General features: G+C 37.6%; 1 protein-coding gene across 1 annotated transcript in view; it reads right to left on the bottom strand.

Moving 5' to 3' along the window:
* The window catches only part of IKZF3 (IKAROS family zinc finger 3), a 90718-nt gene that overhangs the window by 20870 nt on the left and 50052 nt on the right, over positions 1-19796 (bottom strand). Inside the window, exons 6-8 of the mRNA XM_055327762.1 lie at positions 5618-5878; positions 4533-4700; positions 1487-1603 (exon numbers count right to left, since the gene is read on the bottom strand). Of these exons, the coding sequence (XP_055183737.1) occupies positions 1487-1603; positions 4533-4700; positions 5618-5878 (546 nt within the window). The remainder of the gene's footprint in view (positions 1-1486; positions 1604-4532; positions 4701-5617; positions 5879-19796) is intronic.

The raw sequence follows: 19796 nt of genomic DNA, 5'->3' as shown, positions 1-19796 counted from the left end.
ACCTTCTAGCTTTAAATATTAATAATTTTATTTGGAATGTAATAGATTTTCATAACCTGGGAATGTCTCACAGCAAGAGCTCTGTCTGTTGTAAACATTTCTCTTTAGAAATAAGGAGGAAATCCAACTCCTTGATAAAACAAAAGATGCCATCAGGATAAAAAGCAGAAGCAGTGCAAACCAACGGAATTCAGTTGGCCAGCTCCTAACACCATAAAATAGGCTTTATCTAAAACAAAAGTTTCCTCTCGCTCAAAATAGGTACAGTTAAGCTACTAATGATTTCCACTCCATTTTTCCTGAATTTCACATTATTTCGGTCATATTTTTGTAATCTTTCTGTTTTAGAACGTTCAAATAATTCAATTCCACCTACTGCTGGCAAACACCAAATCCTCTGAGGATTTGATACTCTGAATATGCAATTGGTTCAATTAACCAAATAAAAATGTCGGACAACCCAAACTGTAGAACCAGGATGACGGTCAACAGGATGGGACAGAGTACAACTGCAAAGATGTGACACAAAGAGGTTTCATGCTGTTTTAACTGAAGAATGTGAAGGAAATAAAATCACGATTGATATATGGAAAGGCATCTAGTGTTTCAACCAATTGCCCTTAGGCATATAATTCAAAACACTGAATAAAATATGAAATTCTCAAAGCCAAAGATAAGCATCACAATAAATCATATGAGTAGATAAGTATATGATTTGGGGCCCTTGGGCAAATAAAATCCTTGTAGTTTTAACTGATTCTGCCTTAGCCACCCCTCAACCTGCTCTGCTCTCAATTGATCTTTCAGGGAATGGCAACTGCATTCTTCATCAAATCCCATGTCGATCTGTTACGAAATCCTGTTGGCTCTACCTTTAAGACACAATTTTTTCCCACTTGAATTATTGTGATGGTTTTCTAACTGGACTCTCCAATTCCCAATCTTGCTGCAAATTCAATCTCTTCTCAATAGGAAATGATTTAAAAGGGTGATTGTTTTAGAATGAGAAGTCTAATCATGTCACCTCAGTTCAAAACCCTTTGAAGATCTTCAATTTCACTAAGAGTTAAAGCCAGCCTTATAATGGCCAACAAGGCTTGATAAGATCTGGTTTACCTTTTCCTTTCTGGTGTCATATTCCCTTACCTACTATGCTCCAACCACATAGGACAATTTATACTTCTTCAAACTCAAGCCCCAGGGCTTTTGCCCTTGTTTTCCTAATTATCTGTAAGTCTGTTAAAATGTCACCTCTCTGACTCACCTTCTGCCCTCAATACCTGCTTCATTTTGCTTAATGGTATTTACTACCTTCTAATACACTGTATATGTTACTTATTTACTTTGCTTATGGTCTGTCTTTCCCCATTAAAATGTTAACTGTGAGGGCAGATTTTTTTTTTTAATTTTACTACTACTGAATCCCACCACCTAGAAGAGTAGATACTCACTACATGTGTGTAGAATGAGTGTTGCATGAACTCACCAGTCTCACCGAGGTCTGTGCTCTGAAGAAATGTACGACAGCGTTCCTTGTGCTCCTCGAGGGAGCTTCTCTGCTTATAACTTCTTCCACAAAACTCACATTTATAGGGTTTCTCAACTATAAGGAGAACAAAAAAGGGGCATTCAATGACCCTCAGGGGTTACAGAACAAATGGTGTCTTAGGGCTCTGTGCAAACTGTCCTTTAGGAATAAGGCTGCTAAGAGAAGCCAGGATATATGGATCCTTTTGCATCTATATTACTTTTAAATTTAATAAACTGAAATAAGATAATAGTCTTAAATTGATTGTTATGTTAGAGTTTTCTTTGAAAGAACAGTCTCCTTTCACATATGAAAGGATTTGGATTGGGGCGCCCAGATGGCTCAGTCAGTTAAGTGACTCTTGATTTCAACTCAGATCACGATCTCAGTGTTGTGGGATCAAGCCCTGAGTCAGGCTCCACCCTCAGTAGGGAGTTTGCTTGAGATTCTCTCTCTCCCTCTTCCTCTGCTCTCCCCCTTGAAAATAAATAAATAAATCTAGAAAGAAAGAAAGAAAGAAAGAAAGAAAGAAAGAAAGAAAGAAAGAAAGAAAGAAAGAAAGGATTTGGATTTATTTATATTTATTTATTTATTTATTTATGATAGAGAGAGAGAGAGAGAGAGAGAGAGAGGCAGAGACACGGGCAGAGGGAGAAGCAGGCTCCATGCGCCGGGAGCCCGACGTGGGATTCGATCCCGGGTCCCCAGGATCGCGCCCTGGGCCAAAGGCAGGCACCAAACCGCTGCGCCACCCAGGGATCCCAGGATTTGGATTTAATGACTATCATTGAGCAGAGTATTTTGGTTCCAGATCCACTGTGGTCTTTCTTTCTTTCTTTCTTTCTTTCTTTCTTTCTTTCTTTCTTTCTTTTGATTATGTATTCATTTATTCATGAGAGACATAGAGAGAGAGGAAGAGACATAGGCAAAGGGAGAAGTAGGCCCCCTGTGGGGAGCCTGATGTGGGACTCAATTCCAGGACCCTGGGAACACGACCTGAGCCAAATGCAGAGCTCAACCACTTAGCCACCCTGGAACCTCCACTGTTGTTTCTTTAGGAAAAAATATAGGGCCATTTCATTCTTCAAGGAGGTTAGTGTGGTTTAAAAATGAAATAGAAAAAGATCCCTTATTTTGTGACATCTATCTAGTTGTAAGTAAAGAATGCTGGGACTTAGCCATTCAGCCAGAAACTGATGGCCGTTCAGAGCATTGACATTTGTGGATACATTTAGCATATCCTTGCCAAGTGGCTATAGCAAAGTCTGGACTAAATCAATAAAAATGGAGCTAATTAAAGTAATTTCAGTTTTGTGGGCAGGGCTGATCTTTCTGATTTGTTGATAGAATGTACCCTATGAATATGTCAGAATTTTAGGAACTGAGGCTTTTATTTTCTGATCCTGTTGCTCTGTTGTTTGTTTGTTTGTTTATTTATTTATTTATTTTATTTATTTATTTATGATAGTCATAGAGAGAGAGAGGCAGAGACACAGGCAGAGGGAGAAGCAGGCTCCATGCACCGGGAGCCCGACGTGGGATTTGATCCCAGGTCTCCAGGATCGTGCCCTGGGCCAAAGGCAGGTGCCAAACCGCTGCGCCACCCAGGGATCCCCTGTTGCTCTGTTTAAAACAGAGTTTTGGGACTTAAAGCACTAAAAGATCTTACTGGAATCTCAAATTAAAATAAATGCAGGTTTTATTTAGGGCTAAAATTATTAGGTTTTCTGCATAAATTTGGGGTCCTCTAGAATCTATCTAAAAAATTATCACTATGTTTGGATCTTACTTGAAAAAAAGCAGCAGAAGAGAACTAATTTTTTGGGCCAAAATCATCCTTAATTCATTACTTTGAACAATGAGCTGTAAAAGAAACCCTTCTCTTACCACCTATGATCTCTCATGGTGGGTTTTGCTGGGGCTGACTTGTTTAATCCTTAGTCTCTGAATTGTGACCAGTTGTGGGTTTGGGGCTGGGTTTTAGTCAAAGCAGTACATGGATTGACATAAAAACAAACCTTTTTTTTTTCTTCAATTAAAAGTTTGTCAGATAACATCAAGAACATGAGGTTCCAAATTTGAAAATAAACTCAGTTTTATTTTTCTAGGAGGGAAATTCTAAATGTTGAAAAAAGTTTTATTATTGTCCTTGGCTAAATAAAGAGTGAAAACATCAAGATCGAACATAGTTTTTTTTTTTTAATGAATTCTTTTGCTGCTCATCTTCTAGAGATTAAAAATAAATAGGTTGATCAAGAAGAAAGTCAGGTTTAAGAAATTTAGTCATGTTACACCTAAAACCAATACAATGTTATATTGTCAATTATATATCAATTTAAAAAAAGTTTTAGCCCAGAATGGCCAAAAAGGAACCCCCTGTAATGAGTTATACTCAGTTTACACTTTTATGTAACTTACTATGCATCATTTGCTCGTCCAGACTTTTTTTTTTTTAATGATAGTTACACACACAGAGAGAGAGAGAGAGAGAGAGAGAGAGAGAGAGAAGCAGGCTCCATGCACCGGGAGCCCGACGTGGGATTCGATCCCGGGTCTCCAGGATCGCGCCCTGGGCCAAAGGCAGGCGCCAAACCGCTGCGCCACCCAGGGATCCCGCTCGTCCAGACTTCTGAATGAAAAGTGTGTCCGTGTGTTTTTTAGGAAAATAATCTCTTAATAAAGCTCAGCATAAGAAAAAACTGATGACTATAATTTTTTTACAAAAATTTAAAAGGCATTTTTATAGGGCAAGCTCTTCCAGTCTGACTGTCTGGTTCTCTAGGGGAGCAAGGATGGTAAGGAGATGATCATCCCCATTGAGCCAGACGGAGAGCAATTAATGCCTTAATGGAAGTGTAATTAGCCCTAGAGGTCTCTGCTGTTGTAACCCTTCAGAACAGGAATGACAGATTAAAACCTCCATACTTAACTCTTTCTAGTTTCCTCAATGGGCACCGAGGAACACACATTTACTAGATATGGAATGTTCATTGCTCTCACTTACCAGAATGTGTCCTAAGGTGACCTGTGAGTGCATCTCTTCTCTGGCATGCATAGTTGCAGAGGTGACACTTAAAAGGTTTTTCCCCTGTGTGCAGTTTAATGTGGCGGAGGAGGTTACCTTTCTGAGTAAAAGATGCCCCACACTGATTACACTGGAATGGGCGTTCACCTTTAAAAAGGACAAAAAGGAGACTTCTGATCACCCAGCAAGTGGCAAAGTATATGCACAGATTAGATGCCTATGGCAAAAGCTTATCTTTTAGACAGTATCTGTTCATATATTGGGATCAGCTGGGGGCTGTATTTGAAGGCAAGTGTATGACTTACTTCTGGAATCTTCCCTGTAGAAGAGAAAAAACATTCATCTAGCAAGGCCATTTTAGGTATCATTTTGGATCAGAGGAAAACAAAACAAAACAAAACAAAAACCCAAACAAGAGTAGCTCTAGGAGTGTTCCAGATGTAAGTTTGTAAAATTATTTAGCATTCTTTTTTAATATAACCTCAATGTGAAAAAAAAAAGAATCACAGACTCAAATCCTATTAAGGCATGGAGGGGCCAGAAATGCTTCTTTTTTAAAGTTTTCATATCAGATGTCAGATGGAATCTATTGGTCTCAGTGGAACTGTTGTGTTTGTATGCATTTCTATAGACTGTTTATCGTCTGAAGATAAAATTTTTAAACTGGTAATAAAAACTATATCCTTTTACCTATTAAATTTGAACCCAATATAATAAGAAGGTCTGCTTTTTAAAAAGTTATGTAAAAATGTATGAATGATGCTTAAGAAGCATATCACACAATTCAACTCCTACTTATTAACTGAAGAAAAATATTTGATTGACCTAGAACATGGCCCTTACGTCAGTGTTTTTATTCATGGCATTTTCAATGTTTGCCAAGTGCATAGAAAAGCAGGAATAAAAATCACTGGGTAAATGAAAATGCAGAGAGGGAGAGATACATCAGAATTATAGCAAAAATCAATGAAAGTAATCAAAAGTCATCCAAATTCTACCATTTCATTTCTCACATGGCTGCATTAGAACAGTTTTCAGAAGAATGGATAAAGGAAACTATTTACCAGTATGGCTCCGCTTATGAACCATTAAGACATTGAAGCTAATGCAGGATAATCCACACACATCGCAATTCATCTTGCCACTGGTTGGCCTGCTACTGTCATATGAGACAACATGTCTTTCCAGCTTAACATTTTCATATTCATTATATTCTCTTGAATAGCTATATGGAATTTCAGGCTCTTCTGCATTTCCCATGGGCTCTGGCTTTAAAATATTCTCATCCCTTTCACTGTATTCATCTTTCACTTTCATTGAATCATCTGCAGGGAAGAAAATGAAAGAAATGAACAATGATTGTATTTGGAGCTATCAAAACAGCTCAGAGAGAGAGACTCACAACTGAAATTAAATATCAAATGAAGCTAACATAATATTGTACATCTACAAAACAAGAAAACACCATTAGGATGAGCACTCATTATTTGAATTCAGAACCACAGTCAGTGGAAACACACACACACACACACACACACACACACACACACAAATAGATGACAGTGTTTTAGACCATTCAGAAAATGAGAGAGAATGGATTTAGCAGTGACTGATCAAAGCAACCATGAAAGAAAAAAACATTTTGAGCAAGTCTTCTCCAGTACTGGGGGAGAAGATAGGTGCTCAGATTTAGTACCTTTTTTGGTGGCTGCAGTTAAAAGGCAAGATGGTGGAGTTCTTCAGTTTCAAGAAGAAAATACTGTTTTAATCCTTCAAATGCATTCAATTTAAGCCACTAAGAGTGGGAGTTGAATAGTTAATATGGTTTTTCTGATTTTAAGCCATGCTTTGCCTCTTCCCCTTCCATGTATATGCACTGCTAAAATGAGTCTTATCTCTGTTTCTCTTGGAACTGATAATGAGACAACATTGTATAGAGAGGAAGCTGGCCGTACTAGTGAAATACTGTTGAGAAAGATAAAAGGAGAAGTAATTCTTTAACATAATCTTCTAAGGAGTCACTTTCATTGACACAGGTAAATGGAGTTCAACCCAAGCAAGGGGAAGCACACCTATACCTATGTTAGGGAGGGTGAAACTCAAGATCCTAGAAACCATAGGACTAGACAGGAGAGGAGGGACTGATCCAATTGAGTTCGCTGACCAGGTACTATCTTAAAAAGAGTTGCAACACTCTTAAGCTGAAGAACATAAACAGTGAAGAAGGCAAATTTACATAGTGACACTAATAACATCTAAATATTTGCCTGATAAAATCATGACAGATATTGCAAGGGATTTTTCATATATAAAATAAACTGTATAAATGCATATTTTTCCCAACATTTATTCTTAGAAATTGGAAGTTGTGCTTCCTCATAAGGAATCATAAATCAAAAAAAAAAAAAATAAAAATAAAAAAATTAAAAAAAAAAAGGAATCATAAATCAGTGGAATTTTAGGGCTTGAAGGGATCATCTAATTCAACCCTTTGGTTTTTCAGATAAGAAAAATCTACCACCAGAGATCTTTTTGGTGATTTGTCCAAGGTTACACAGCCAATTAATAGCAGATGTATGATTAGAATACTGAACTTGGATCTGACCTCACACATTAGATGCAGAAAGCCTAGGTGGCTTCTTACTAACATATTCCACTCTCCCATCAGTGGTGTAGACATTAAAAACCAAAACACACTGAAGAAAAGATATTTAAAAAAATTGTATCCCTTCCAAAAAATACCAGTAAGTGCAGCTCCTGTTGCCACATAGGAGGAAGTACAACTGCAGCTGTGCCTGGCTTGCTACCTTCAACTCAAGTTTCAATTTTCACTTCTATCAAGGTTACCTTTTATCTATATTAACTGTGTTTGCTTAATAGAGCAAGACAGGGCCTAACCACCAACCGAGGAGCCATTGCTGCAACACTGTTCCTCTGCTTCTCACCACGGTTCATGGTTCATAGCCTTTCACTGTTTGATTAGAAGAGATGTAGGGCTGCAGGATCAGTCCAACATGTCTCAAATTTGCCAATTCAATGTATCTGGGTCACATATGAATCCATATCCATTTCCTATATGGAAAGAGGTTCATTCCCTTCGCTCTTTGGATAGATTCTCACCTACTTTCAGATGGAATTTGTTTGCTTAAGTGGTTTTGTTTAAAAAATTTAAGAGAAGGATGCACCTGAGGTTTGTACCCTCCTCCCTTCCTCCAGCACTCCAGCTGTGGGTGATATCCCACCAAAGCTTGAGTGCTCTTCAGTTTGCATGTAGGCGTTTAAAAGAACCTCAACGGAAAACTTCAGCTACTAAAAACCAAAAAACAGCAGACAGGGGCCAGTAGAAAAAAGATCCTTTTCATTTTGGTTATAAAATGTTAACATGAATAGATTCGGGCCATTCCATGGACAATGACAATAAAAACTAGGAAGATCAGTATGTTGGGTCTTTCTGAAAACACAGGACAAAAGAGAGTTGCTCCTTTCCTCAGGACTTTGGTTTTAATGGGCTTGACCTAGAACTCAAATGCTATACCAACCTGGCTCAAGAGAAAAATCTTGGTTTTTGTCCCTTAGGATTTAGCTGTAGAACATGGAAGATGGTATTTGAGATACAGAACCCTAAGGGAAAGCATAAGAGACATATGGACAGAATATTAGGAAAGTCCTTTGGTATTAATGGACCAAGAATTCCTCAGACAGTCGTTTTTGTCTTTGGAGTCTTATTCCTTTTTTTATTTTTAAAATATTTTATTTATTCATGAGAGACAGACAGAGAAAGAGAGAGAGAGAGAGAGAGAGAGAGAGGCAGAGACAGAAGCAGAGGGAGAAAGATGCAGGCTCCATGCAGGGAGCCCAACGTGGGACTCGATTCCGGATCTCCAGGATCACACCCTGGCCTGAAGGCGGCGCTAAACCGCTGAGCCACCCAGGCTGCCCTAAGACTGTTATATTTCCAAGTATCTTCCTTCTTCCAGTTCCAAGTCTTAAAAATGGAATCTTTTTCCTTTCAATCTCTACATCAAATTAATCTTCAAGACCTACAGATTCTATGTCCTCAGGCTCTCTGGATGCCAACTCCTCTTTTCTATTTCCTATTGCAATTTGGTTTAGTCTCTCATCCCATCACACCTAAAACTCATCCTCTCTCAACACTCCTTTCTAGACAGATTTACTACAAAAGTAAGCTACATTTTCTGCCTCTATATACTCAAAACTAATGTAAAATTCCCTGTAACTGGGCTTCTACTTCCTAATTCACTGAATCTTCTCCCTTGAAGATCATCAATCATCTCCTGATTCCTAAATCTAATGGCCTTTTGTGTGCTATTCTCCCCAACTTCTCTGTAGCCCTTAACACTACTGACCACCATTCCTTCTTCTTCTATACTATTTGTTCAGTGATACTGCAACTTCTTTCCTTACCTCTCTGATTGTTTTTTTTTTCTGATTGTTTTCTTCTAGCTCCTTTTCCTCCCTATGCCTCCTAAACACTACCCATAATGCTCTTTATCTTTCCCTCAACATCCCCTCCCCTGTGGCAATTTCATCGACTTTTCAGGCTTCAACCAGCATTTTATATGATTAATTCCCAAAAACATAGATCTCGAGGTGTAATCTCCCTCCTCTTACTCTCCCTTCCATTCCCAAAGGCCTCCTAGGCAGCTTCCTGGTTACTCAGGCTAGATTCCTTACAAGCATCTTTTCTTCCTCTTGTTTGGGCCCCACATTTAATCACCCATTGGTTCTATTTTTGTATCCTCTCTCCAAGCTGTTTCTCCTCCCTACCATTTTGCATTAGCAGTATCCTGAATCTTAGGCCCTGATTCCTGTCCACATTATTCTCCCTGCCTCCCTTCTCTCTCCTTCCCAGTTCATCCTATACACAACTACCACACTGTTCTTCCTCAGCTATAGCTCTGGTCATATCATGGCCCTGTCAAAAGTCTTAAATACTCTCTATTGCCAACAAAATAAAGTCCAAACTCAGAAAGAAGGAATTTAAAAGGTCTTTCGGTATCTGGCCCCAATCTGTCTTTTATAATGTTGATTTTGAATACTTATATCTTTAACCAAACTAAACAACTGCTATGTATTCTTGCTTTTATTATTTCCATTGCCTACAAGGTCTTTCCCCAGTGTTGGCACAGGTGGATCCAAAACGTACCAATCCTTCACAGTCAAGATTAGTATGCATTTCATCCTCCCAAACATACACACTGATCCTCCCAGCTGCAAAATAATCTGTTCCTTCTTTCTCTGAGTTACTTATAAATTCACCTCATCTCCCATATGGTCATGTAAGCTATCTGAGGTCAGAAGCTACACAGGTTTTTTTTTTTGTTTGTTTGTTTAACTCAGTATTCCAGTGACACAGCTTGATCTGTATCTGTAGAGACCAGAGGCTATGTGGTTTTAAAATATAAATGTTGGGGGTCCTGTGGGATGCCTGGGTGGCTCAGTGGTTGAGTGTCTGCCTTTGGCTTGGGCTGTAATCCTGGGTCCTAGGATTGAGTCCTGAATTGGGCTCCCTGCAAGGAGCCTGCTGCTTCTCCCCCTGCCTATGTCTCTGCCTCTTTCTCTCTGTCTCTCTCATGGATAAATAAAATCTTAAAAAAAAATGTTGGGGGTCTTTTCATAGACCTACTAATTTGGGTGTAGAGACTAGAAATACGCATTAAAAATATGTTCTGTAGGTAAATATTGAGCACAATGGAGTTTAAGAACTGCCACTCTAGGGCAGTAGGGTGTGCGTGTGTGTGGGAAGAACCGCTACTCTACAGTTTGACACAGTGCTCTTCATGAAGTACATACACAATAAATACTTAGTACATGACTGTTAGCATTGCCTTAGTCTCCTAACTGGCCCACAGTGTATGAGATCTCTATTTTATACTATATTATTTCCAGATCAATCATCCTGTAGCACTAAAACTCTTTTTCAGAAATTTTGAGTGATTTCATTTTGCTTATAGAACAAAGTCCAAATTCCTTAGCAAGACCTTCAAGGGCCTGCCCTGAACCTACCTAATCATCTCATTCCTCCTGAATCAACCTTTTCTCTAGACGAGAACCCTGCTACTCAAAATGGGGTCCTTGGATCAGCAGTTCCAGAATCTCTTGGGAGTTTGTTTGAAACACAGACTCTCAAGTCTCAACCCAGACCTACTAGATCAGAATTTGCATTTTAACAAGATTCTCAAGGATTGCTTTGCATATTAAAGTTTGAGAAATTACAGCAGCAATCTGACTAGTCGCAGTTTCCCAAGCCTCTTCTCCAGTCTTTCCACCACCCAAAATGCCCTTCTCCCACATCAATATTCTATTCAAACTTTCAGATGTTATTGAAATGCCATTTCTTCCATGCAGTCTTCCTCGATATCCTAACGTAGAAAAAAAATTCTCACTTCTGTGCTTTTTCATATACCTACCTCACTCAACTTTCTATTTAGCATGATATCATTAACTTCTACAGATTCACCTTAATATAGTTGATGTATTCATAAAATGTTACATGTAAAACCAATAATATTGTCCCACTGATTTACATTATAAACTCAGAAATAGGGATCCCTGGGTGGCGCAGCGGTTTGGCGCCTGCCTTTGGCCCAGGGCGCGATCCTGGAGACCCCGGATCGAATCCCACGTCGGGCTCCCGGCGCATGGAGCCTGCTTCTCCCTCTGCCTGTGTCTCTGCCTCTCTCTCTCTCTGTGTGTGTGACTATCATAAATAAATAAAAATTAAAAAAAAAGTAAAAAAAAAATAAAAAAAAAATAAACTCAGAAATATTTTTCTTCATTTTTCTCTGATTTTTAGTTGTCAGTGACTGGTAACATTTGAACTGTTAATAAAGGCCAAAAATCTTAAAGATCTGGCAAGAAATAGTTGAATATAGTGAAGAACTGCCCCATAATGCCCTCAAATTTTTATAAAGTGAATAAAACTTTTGAAATGTGAAGAATACTCCATTTTAATTCTGTAAATTCCAGTTTCCTATAATATGTGTCAGGTTTCTTAGATGTACAACTTAAATTGCCACTTAAAATACTATCAAGAATCTTCACAGGCATTAGCAATATTTTATTTCTTAAGCCAGGTGGTGGGTCCATGGATGCTTGTTTTGTTGTTATTCTTTAAGCTATACATGTAATTATATTTGCCTTTTTTGTATATATGATATATTTCATACTAAAAAATGTTAAAAGCTTCCTGAATAAATTTTTTATAAGTGAACTTGTGGAGAAAAGAACATACCAAACCACAAATTGCTGATAAAGGTAATTGCTAAACATTCCCAGAGGGGGGGAAAAAGATGTCTAAATTGAATCTAACCCATAGGAAATTAGATTAAACTGAACTTCTTCCTAAAGGAGCTACTCTGGGGTACAATTGCTCCCATCTTTGTCTATATTCTGGAGGCCTCTTAGGAAGATGACATACACTAACACACACACACCCCAGAGAGAATTTTGTAGGCTGAAGAGAACAAAGGCTTGGCTCACTGGGGCTGATGCACATGGTTTCATTTCCTGGGGTGATGGTTATCACATGAAAGGCTTGCACTCCAGAGTAGACATTTTTGGTTTCACCTGAGACATTGCAAAAACAATGGGTCTTGGAAAGGATCCAACAGCTAAATCCTTCAGGGGCAATAGCAGTCTCAGCCAACTGTGCCTCAGTTTGTTTTTACAGGCACATAAAATGCTCAGTTGGAGAGAAGAACCTATCAAAGATGGCAAATGGAACACGCAACTTGGGTATCTTGGATAGCATGTTAGTAGGAATTTCCCCGTGCAAAAAAGGGATTCTGAATTTCCACTCTGAATTATGAGCTCTCAGAATCCAACTCAAAGAAGGACAAAGTTTGGAGTAATAGCCTTAAGTTTGCCAGAGATATTGTGAGAGGGGGCAAAACAAGATAGAGGCTGCTAGACAGGGAAGACACAAAAGGGTGATGTTGTTTAAGTGTTTTACAAGGATTAGGGGTCATAACCATGAAATCCTCAGCACATGCAAAAGTCAACTGGATAACAAAGAAGCTTAATCATCTTAATGTGGCATTTTAATGATGCCACTGATTTGCTATGCCAATTCAGAGATAATGAGGCCCTAATGCTACAGATGTTCAGCCAGGCTAAAAGAAAGGGGGGGAGAGTGGGTGGGCTTTTCTAGCATGCCATTTTCTAACTATCCAATTAAACAAATTGTGAAAGCATCTAAATAGTTTACCAGGTTTTGACAGCTGTTAATAGGATTTAGAAGCTTGAAGCACTAAAGAGCAAAATGGGAGATATATGTATGGTAGGTATTTAGTCTACAGAATTTGTTGCTATCATCCAATACTGCAGAAATAGATCAACTAAAATAGTCTTCCTTATAAAATTAATATCTTTACTCCTTTCCCACAATGGCCTCTTTGTATTAGGAACAAGAACGCTAAAATCATGGGTCATTTTCATTTCCTAATTTACATTTTTATTTGTAAAGTGAGGAGGGAGGAAAACCAATGATATTTTGCCAAGTAAAGAATACAAAGTTTTAGTATTTGCTAACCAGTCAAATTATAAAGCTTCAACAAAAGCAAAACTTCTAGTCATTAATTTATAGGATCCATTGTGTTGTCATGTTTCTCTTCATTTAAAACCTAAAATAATAGGCATCTATTAATTTTTAAAATACTTATTTAAAAATTAGGGGAAAAAACTGGAAAAGGTGAATCAGACCACTAGGAGATAAAGTATTAATATCTCGTTAGCAGCGAAATAAGAGATAGCAGTTTGGATAATATTTGGTTTGGTTAAAGTTTTCATTAAAACATATTCTCATCAGCCTTTCAAATTTGTCCTTAAAAAAATCTAAACTGGTAATTACTAAATCATGTCACTTCAAATTCAAGAACATTAGCATGAAAACACGAAGAAAGTTTCAGCTGCAAAGAAACCACCCTCCATTTTACTAATGACGTTAATCTTTGTCTTATTATTTGACAAATAGCTCATTCGTTGCCATAATAATAAAAATAATTTTGTTTAACAATTTCAGTGTAATGTTTTGCTTCCCCAATAGAACAAAAGGAGATTTATTACTTTGAACAACAGGAATATACTACATATCAGTAGTAGGTGAGGTTCCAGTTACTCAGTTGGGTTAAATTTACTCTTCAGATATCATGGGACCAGGTGAATTCTTCATCCACAGTTGTGAGGATTGAAGAACATGATGTATGGAAGTTATTTCTAAACTATAAAGCAGCATACTACTATAGTGACTTTTTCATTTCTTTTTTTGTTAAATAAAGATTTTATTTATTTGTTTGAGAGAGAGAGGAGCACAAGTAGGGAGGAGAGGCAGAGGGCAAGGGAGAAGGAGATCCCCTGCTGCAGAAGGGAGCCCCATGCAGGGCTGGATCTCCAGACCCTGGGATCATAACCTAGCCAAAGGCAGATGCTTAATCGACTCAGCCACCAGGTGCGTCATGACATTTTTTTTTTGACATTTTCATGTCTATCCATTGAAACTATGAACTTTTTCTATTGATCATTATATATATATATATATATATACACACACATATATATATACATTTTAAAAAGATTTTATTTATTCATTTGAGACAGAGAGAGAGAGCATATGCAAGCTCACACATGAGGGGGGGAGGGGCAGAGGGAGAAGGACAAGCAGACTCCCTGCTGAGCAGGAAGCCAGATGTGCAGCTTAATCCCAGGACCCTGAGATCATGACCTGAGCTGAAGGCAGACGCTTAACCGACTGAGCCACCCAGGTGCCCCAACCTATACATTATTTTATATTTGTATTTCTTAGAAATAATAGCCATCCATTGAAAAATAATGAATGAAAATACATCTAAAGAAGATGTGGTTTTAGATGTTGCCCAAACTTACTAGAGATAGATTATTTACCTAGTAGACATTTCATTTATAAGTCCAGAAGAAAAATCTTTCTTTTATAATTCCTTTGTACAGAATATTCATTCTATTTTTGACAGAGTTCAAAACATTTAAAGCACATTAAAATATACCACTTAGAAAAACTAAAAAATTATCAAAATACAGTTAAATTGGCTAAAAACATTCTGATTGTCACAACACCAAACTCAGTCACAGGTAAGGGAAGGAATGAAAAATCCCTCTGTCTCCATAATATAAGTTCCTGGTATGCATAGTATGTGTTGTGTTATATGACAGTTAACATGTTTATTTCCCATACAGATAAGGAGTATCTTCAAGGCAGGGGCCAGTTTTTTTATTTTTGTCACCAGAGCATTTCAGAGGGCTCATTTACTGTAAGTATTGAATGAATGAATGAATGAATGAATGAATGAATGAATTTCTTTGGGTAGCTTGAACCAATTTAAGAAGGTAGCCAGGCAGGGAAGAAGGAATAAGCCACTTTGATGTACCACTTCCTAACTTGTCTACAACATTCTGAAGTTGAGATGTGGTATGCAGAATTTCTCCTCATAATACACCACAAAAAGCCCCACAAGTGATAACCAGTCGTCTAGTTTACTTCTTTGCCCATGGTGGTCAGTCTTTTGTTTTCCCTAATCCCCCACTTTGGAACAGGATGCCATCCTTTGAAATCGGAGGACTAGTTCCTGCTTCTTGAACTCCTTCCCTGAGTTCTATTCCTGTCTGATTCTATTCCTACCTTACTTATTTATTTTCTCTGTCTACTCCTCTTTCTCTGTCTCCTAGGTGTCAATGGTCACCTCAGGTCTGTTTCTTCAACTTTTTGTTTTCTCACTTTACATATTTTACTGATCCAACCTTCTACGGTTGATGACTCCCTACATCTATATTTCCAGCCTAGTCCTCCCTGCTAGCTCAACAGCTATTGACAATCATTTCTTATATTTCTTTTTTTTATTGACAATCATTTCTTATATTTCTTATACTTGTTTCATTCTCAACAAGTTGCAACCTAGCTAATTATTTCTCTTCCTTTGATTTCCCTTCCAAATCTGCTTCTTCTATAATAGTCCCTGTTTTCCCTTCTACCTAGTGGCTGCTTGATGTCAATGTCTGTATATTATTCCACTCACACTCTTAACATGTAGCACAGGACTAGGCACAGTTTAGCAACTGGAAGGAAGGAAGGAAGGAAGGAAGGAAGGAAGGAAGGAAGGAAGGAAAGGGTGAGTGATTATCCTGTTTTTTGCTGCAAGTACAAAATTAAGGTTGGAAATGTTTTTTTTTTAATTGCACAGATTGTAATTTTGCCTAAGGCTAGCATATTAGGCTACAGCAATAACAAATTGTATTTCTAACGTAAGGTATACCAACCAGACCCAAAAGGTACATAAAAGATTCTTGAAAGAAAGGAAAATGAATATGAGGATCAAGAATTAGAAGATTCTTGGTCTTTTTAACATTTAATTGATTAAAACAGAATATATACAAAATAATATAAAATTTACTATCTGCCACATATTATTTGGACTTTTCTTCCTCTCTGCTTCCTCCAATCTCTTCTCTGTGGCTAAGAAACATGGAAGAACTCAGTACTGACTTGTCCTAGGTGAATGTATAACATTAAAAGTGCATAAGGGAGTAAACTATCTTGTCACTGGAACATGGTTGTCCCTGGGGGTAAAGTATAACAACTGCTTAACAGCTGCCCAGGAACACACTTCAAGGCTGCAAGCAAAGATGCATCCTTGCTCCACTAGAAAGAGTGGAGAGAATATTGTCTGGCAGGATAAAACTAGGATGGAATCTAGCCAACAAACTGGAGTATAATCTTTTTTTTTCTGTTTCAAAAGGCAACTTCCAACAATCATGAATAGAGAGGTTTCTACTACCAGTATTCAAATAGCACCAGAATGGGTATTGATAATTATAAGGAAAAGACAATATGGTATTTCATTCTTATTTTGCCCAAAAATGGATTTGAATATCTTTTTTTTTTTAAGTTCTGATGTAAGAGCACAGGCTTTGGAGTAAGATGACATCTAGGTTCCAGTTGTACTCTACTTGTATGATCTTAGCAAGTCACTTGATTTCTGTGAATTCTCTCACTTGTGCAATGATGATACTATCTACACCTAACAGGGTTGTTACTGTAATTACGTTAGGCAAAATAATGTATAGAATGCCTAGCATAGTAGCTGACACATTATTATCTTTGTGACCTTGAGTTAGGCAAAGATTTCTTAGATATGATACCAAGATATGATTCATAAATGAAAACATCTTATAATTCAATAGTAAGTCAAACAATCCAGTGAAAAACATGAAAAATATTTGAATTGACATTTCACCAAAGAAATTATACAAATGAGCAACTGGCTAATGAAATGATGTTCAACATCATTAGTAATTAGAGAAATGCAAGCTAAAACCACAATGAAATGCCATTCACACCCACTGGAATGGCTATCTTCAAAAAGAAAACAGTGTTGGTAAGGATGTGGAGAAAATGGAACTGTAATCTTCTGCTGGCAGGTATGTAAAACGGTATAGCCATTTGGAAAAAAAAATTTCCTGTGTAATGGATAGCCTTCTGAAATGGTTCCCAACAATCCCTGACTTCTAGTGTTCATGTCCTTGTACAAACTGCACCCTTTAAATGTGGGTTGGACCTGGGTCATTTGTTTCTAATTAAAAGAACACAGCAAAAATGATGGGAAATCACTTCTGTTGTTAGATTATAAAAAACCATGACTTCCATCTTGTTCTCACTCTTTCCCTGGTGCTTCTCATGCACTTCTCTGATGAAGTAAGCTAGAGAGCCCACATGGCAAAGAACTGAAGGCTGTTTCTGGTCAGCCTACAGTGAGGAAATGAGGCCCAGTCCAATAACCCTCAGGGAACTGAATCGTGACAATGACACAGTGAATTTGGAATTTGATCCTTCCCTAGTCAAATGTCCAGATGAGACCACAGTCTGAGTCAATACCTTGATTGTGGCTTCATAAGAAGCAGAGGACCCAAATGGGTTGTACCTGTATTCCTGAGATAATAAATTTGTAATGTTCTAAGCTGCTAAGGTTTATTATATAGCAATTGATAACTAATATAGACATTTCTTATAAAATTAAACATAAATTACCATACAACCCAGTAATTTTACTCCTAGGTATCTACCCAAAAGAAAACATATATCCACACAAACACTTGTACATAAATGTTCATAGCAGGATCATAAAAGCCAAAAAAATGGAAACAGTAAGAAGGTCTACCAATTGGTGAATTAATAAACAAAATGTATTTTATTGATTCAATAGAATGCTATTCAGAAATAAAGAGAAACAAAGTACTGAAACATGCAACAACATGGATAGAGTTTTAAAAAAAAAAGAAATATGTCATGCTAAGTGAAAGGGGCTAGAAGCAAAAGACTACATACTATATTATTTCTTTATACAAGATGTCCAGAACCAGTAAATCTGTAGAGACAGAAGTCAGATAAGTGGTTGCCTGGGGCTGGGAATAAGAATGGGGATTCATTGCAAACAGGTACCAGGTATTTTTTTTAGGATGATAGAAATGTTCCGAAACATGGTGCTAGTTGCACAAGTCTGTAAATTTACTAAAAATAATTGACTTCAACACTTAAAGGTATGTGAATTAAAGCTGTTAGGGAAAAAAAATAACTCTGTAAGGATTAAAACAAAAACCAACCCAACAACTGATATTTAGCTATGCTGATACTCTGTCTCAAGAGGGTAGAGTTTAGCTACTCATATACCAACTATTACAAGAAGCATTGTTACAAGTGTCATTTTTGACCTATGATTAATCTGATATGACAAATCTTCATGAGACTATCTTTAACTCCTTTTGTTCCTGTATAACTAATGTCATGCCCTTTTCACAGAAATTATAAGTGTTGTATTAAAAAACACAAGGTACATCTGTTACTTGGTAGTAGAGAAGAAAACTAAATCAAATGTTAAGAGTTGGCCTCATAGGACATTTCCCATACTTAATTATTTTATTAACTTCAGACTGATATTATTTTATTATCAATTTCAGAGAATACCTAAGTAACCACTGATTTTGCTATCTTTCTAAGTTGTGCTAAAATCCATAAAGACCCAGATTTTCTAACTATATTATTTGTCATATTTTGTGCTTTTATGTCTTTTTATGTTCTCATGTCTCACTTTCTATTCTGTTAATAATTTAGTGTCCCTGGGATCCCTGGGTGGCACAGCGGTTTGGCGCCTGCCTTTGGCCCAGGGCGCGATCCTGGAGACCCGGGATCGAATCCCACATCGGGCTCCCAGTGCATGGAGCCTGCTTCTCCCTCTGCCTGTGTCTCTGCCTCTCTCTCTCTCTCTATGACTATCCTAAGTAAATAAAAATTATAAAAAAAATAATAATTTAGTGTCCCTTACTAGGCTATGGTTATTAACTAATTAATGAGCACTATTCCTGCCCTACAAGTCAGCAATAATATAAGATCACAAGGGGCAGCTCTCTGAGGGTTTACTCAGTGATATGACAGTTTAGTTCCCCCATGAGAAAAGAAAATACAGAAGTATCTTTTTCATATAGTCTCAGAGACAGAACCAGTGCAACTACTACAGCCTGAAGAACTAGTACAATCTGAAGGAACAGTTCATAACAAAACGCCAGAAACAGTCCTGGGCTCCAAGCAATGAAGAGAGGTAATACACGTATAGTAAATTGTGTCCAAATTTTGGTGGAGGAGAAGTATGGCCATAAGCTTAAACGGACTTAAGAGAAGTTAGCAAACGGCCTTTCCTGTTTTCTCTAGGGCTGCTATGAACTTCCTGGAGGGTGACAAAGGGTAACAAAGGCATAACTGGGATTTCTGCTTCTGTAGACGCAGGTGCAAGAAAGCCTGGTTCTAACAAATCTTGTCAATGTTTTTAATGCCACCAGACTGACTAATATAGTGAAATATCTACCACAACCCCATTTTTACTTATTCAGTTGACATAATTAACAAATCTATTAAGGGTAAGGTCACAAATTATTTTTAATTATTAAACCATCAGTCTCCATATGTTACTGTTTAGACAGCATCACCCCCTGCAGAATAGAGTTTTCAAGATTGTCGTTTCTACAACCTCAAATCTAGATCCAATTGCAGTCAGTTAAGAAGCAGATTTCAACCAGACAGCTGAATGAGAAAACATCTGGACCTAACCAGTAGGAATGAGAAAGGTCACATGTTAAATCCAGATAATCTTGTTTATTGGTGTTTGAAGGTTATACACCAAGGGCAGGATTACCAGGGTCCTCCTT

This window comes from Nyctereutes procyonoides, unplaced genomic scaffold (genome assembly GCF_905146905.1).
Source record: "Nyctereutes procyonoides isolate TBG_1078 unplaced genomic scaffold, NYPRO_anot_genome, whole genome shotgun sequence".
Classification (NCBI taxonomy): domain Eukaryota; kingdom Metazoa; phylum Chordata; class Mammalia; order Carnivora; family Canidae; genus Nyctereutes; species Nyctereutes procyonoides.
The sequence above is the reverse complement of the archived record's forward strand: the minus strand, read 5'-3'. Positions and strand labels throughout refer to the sequence as shown.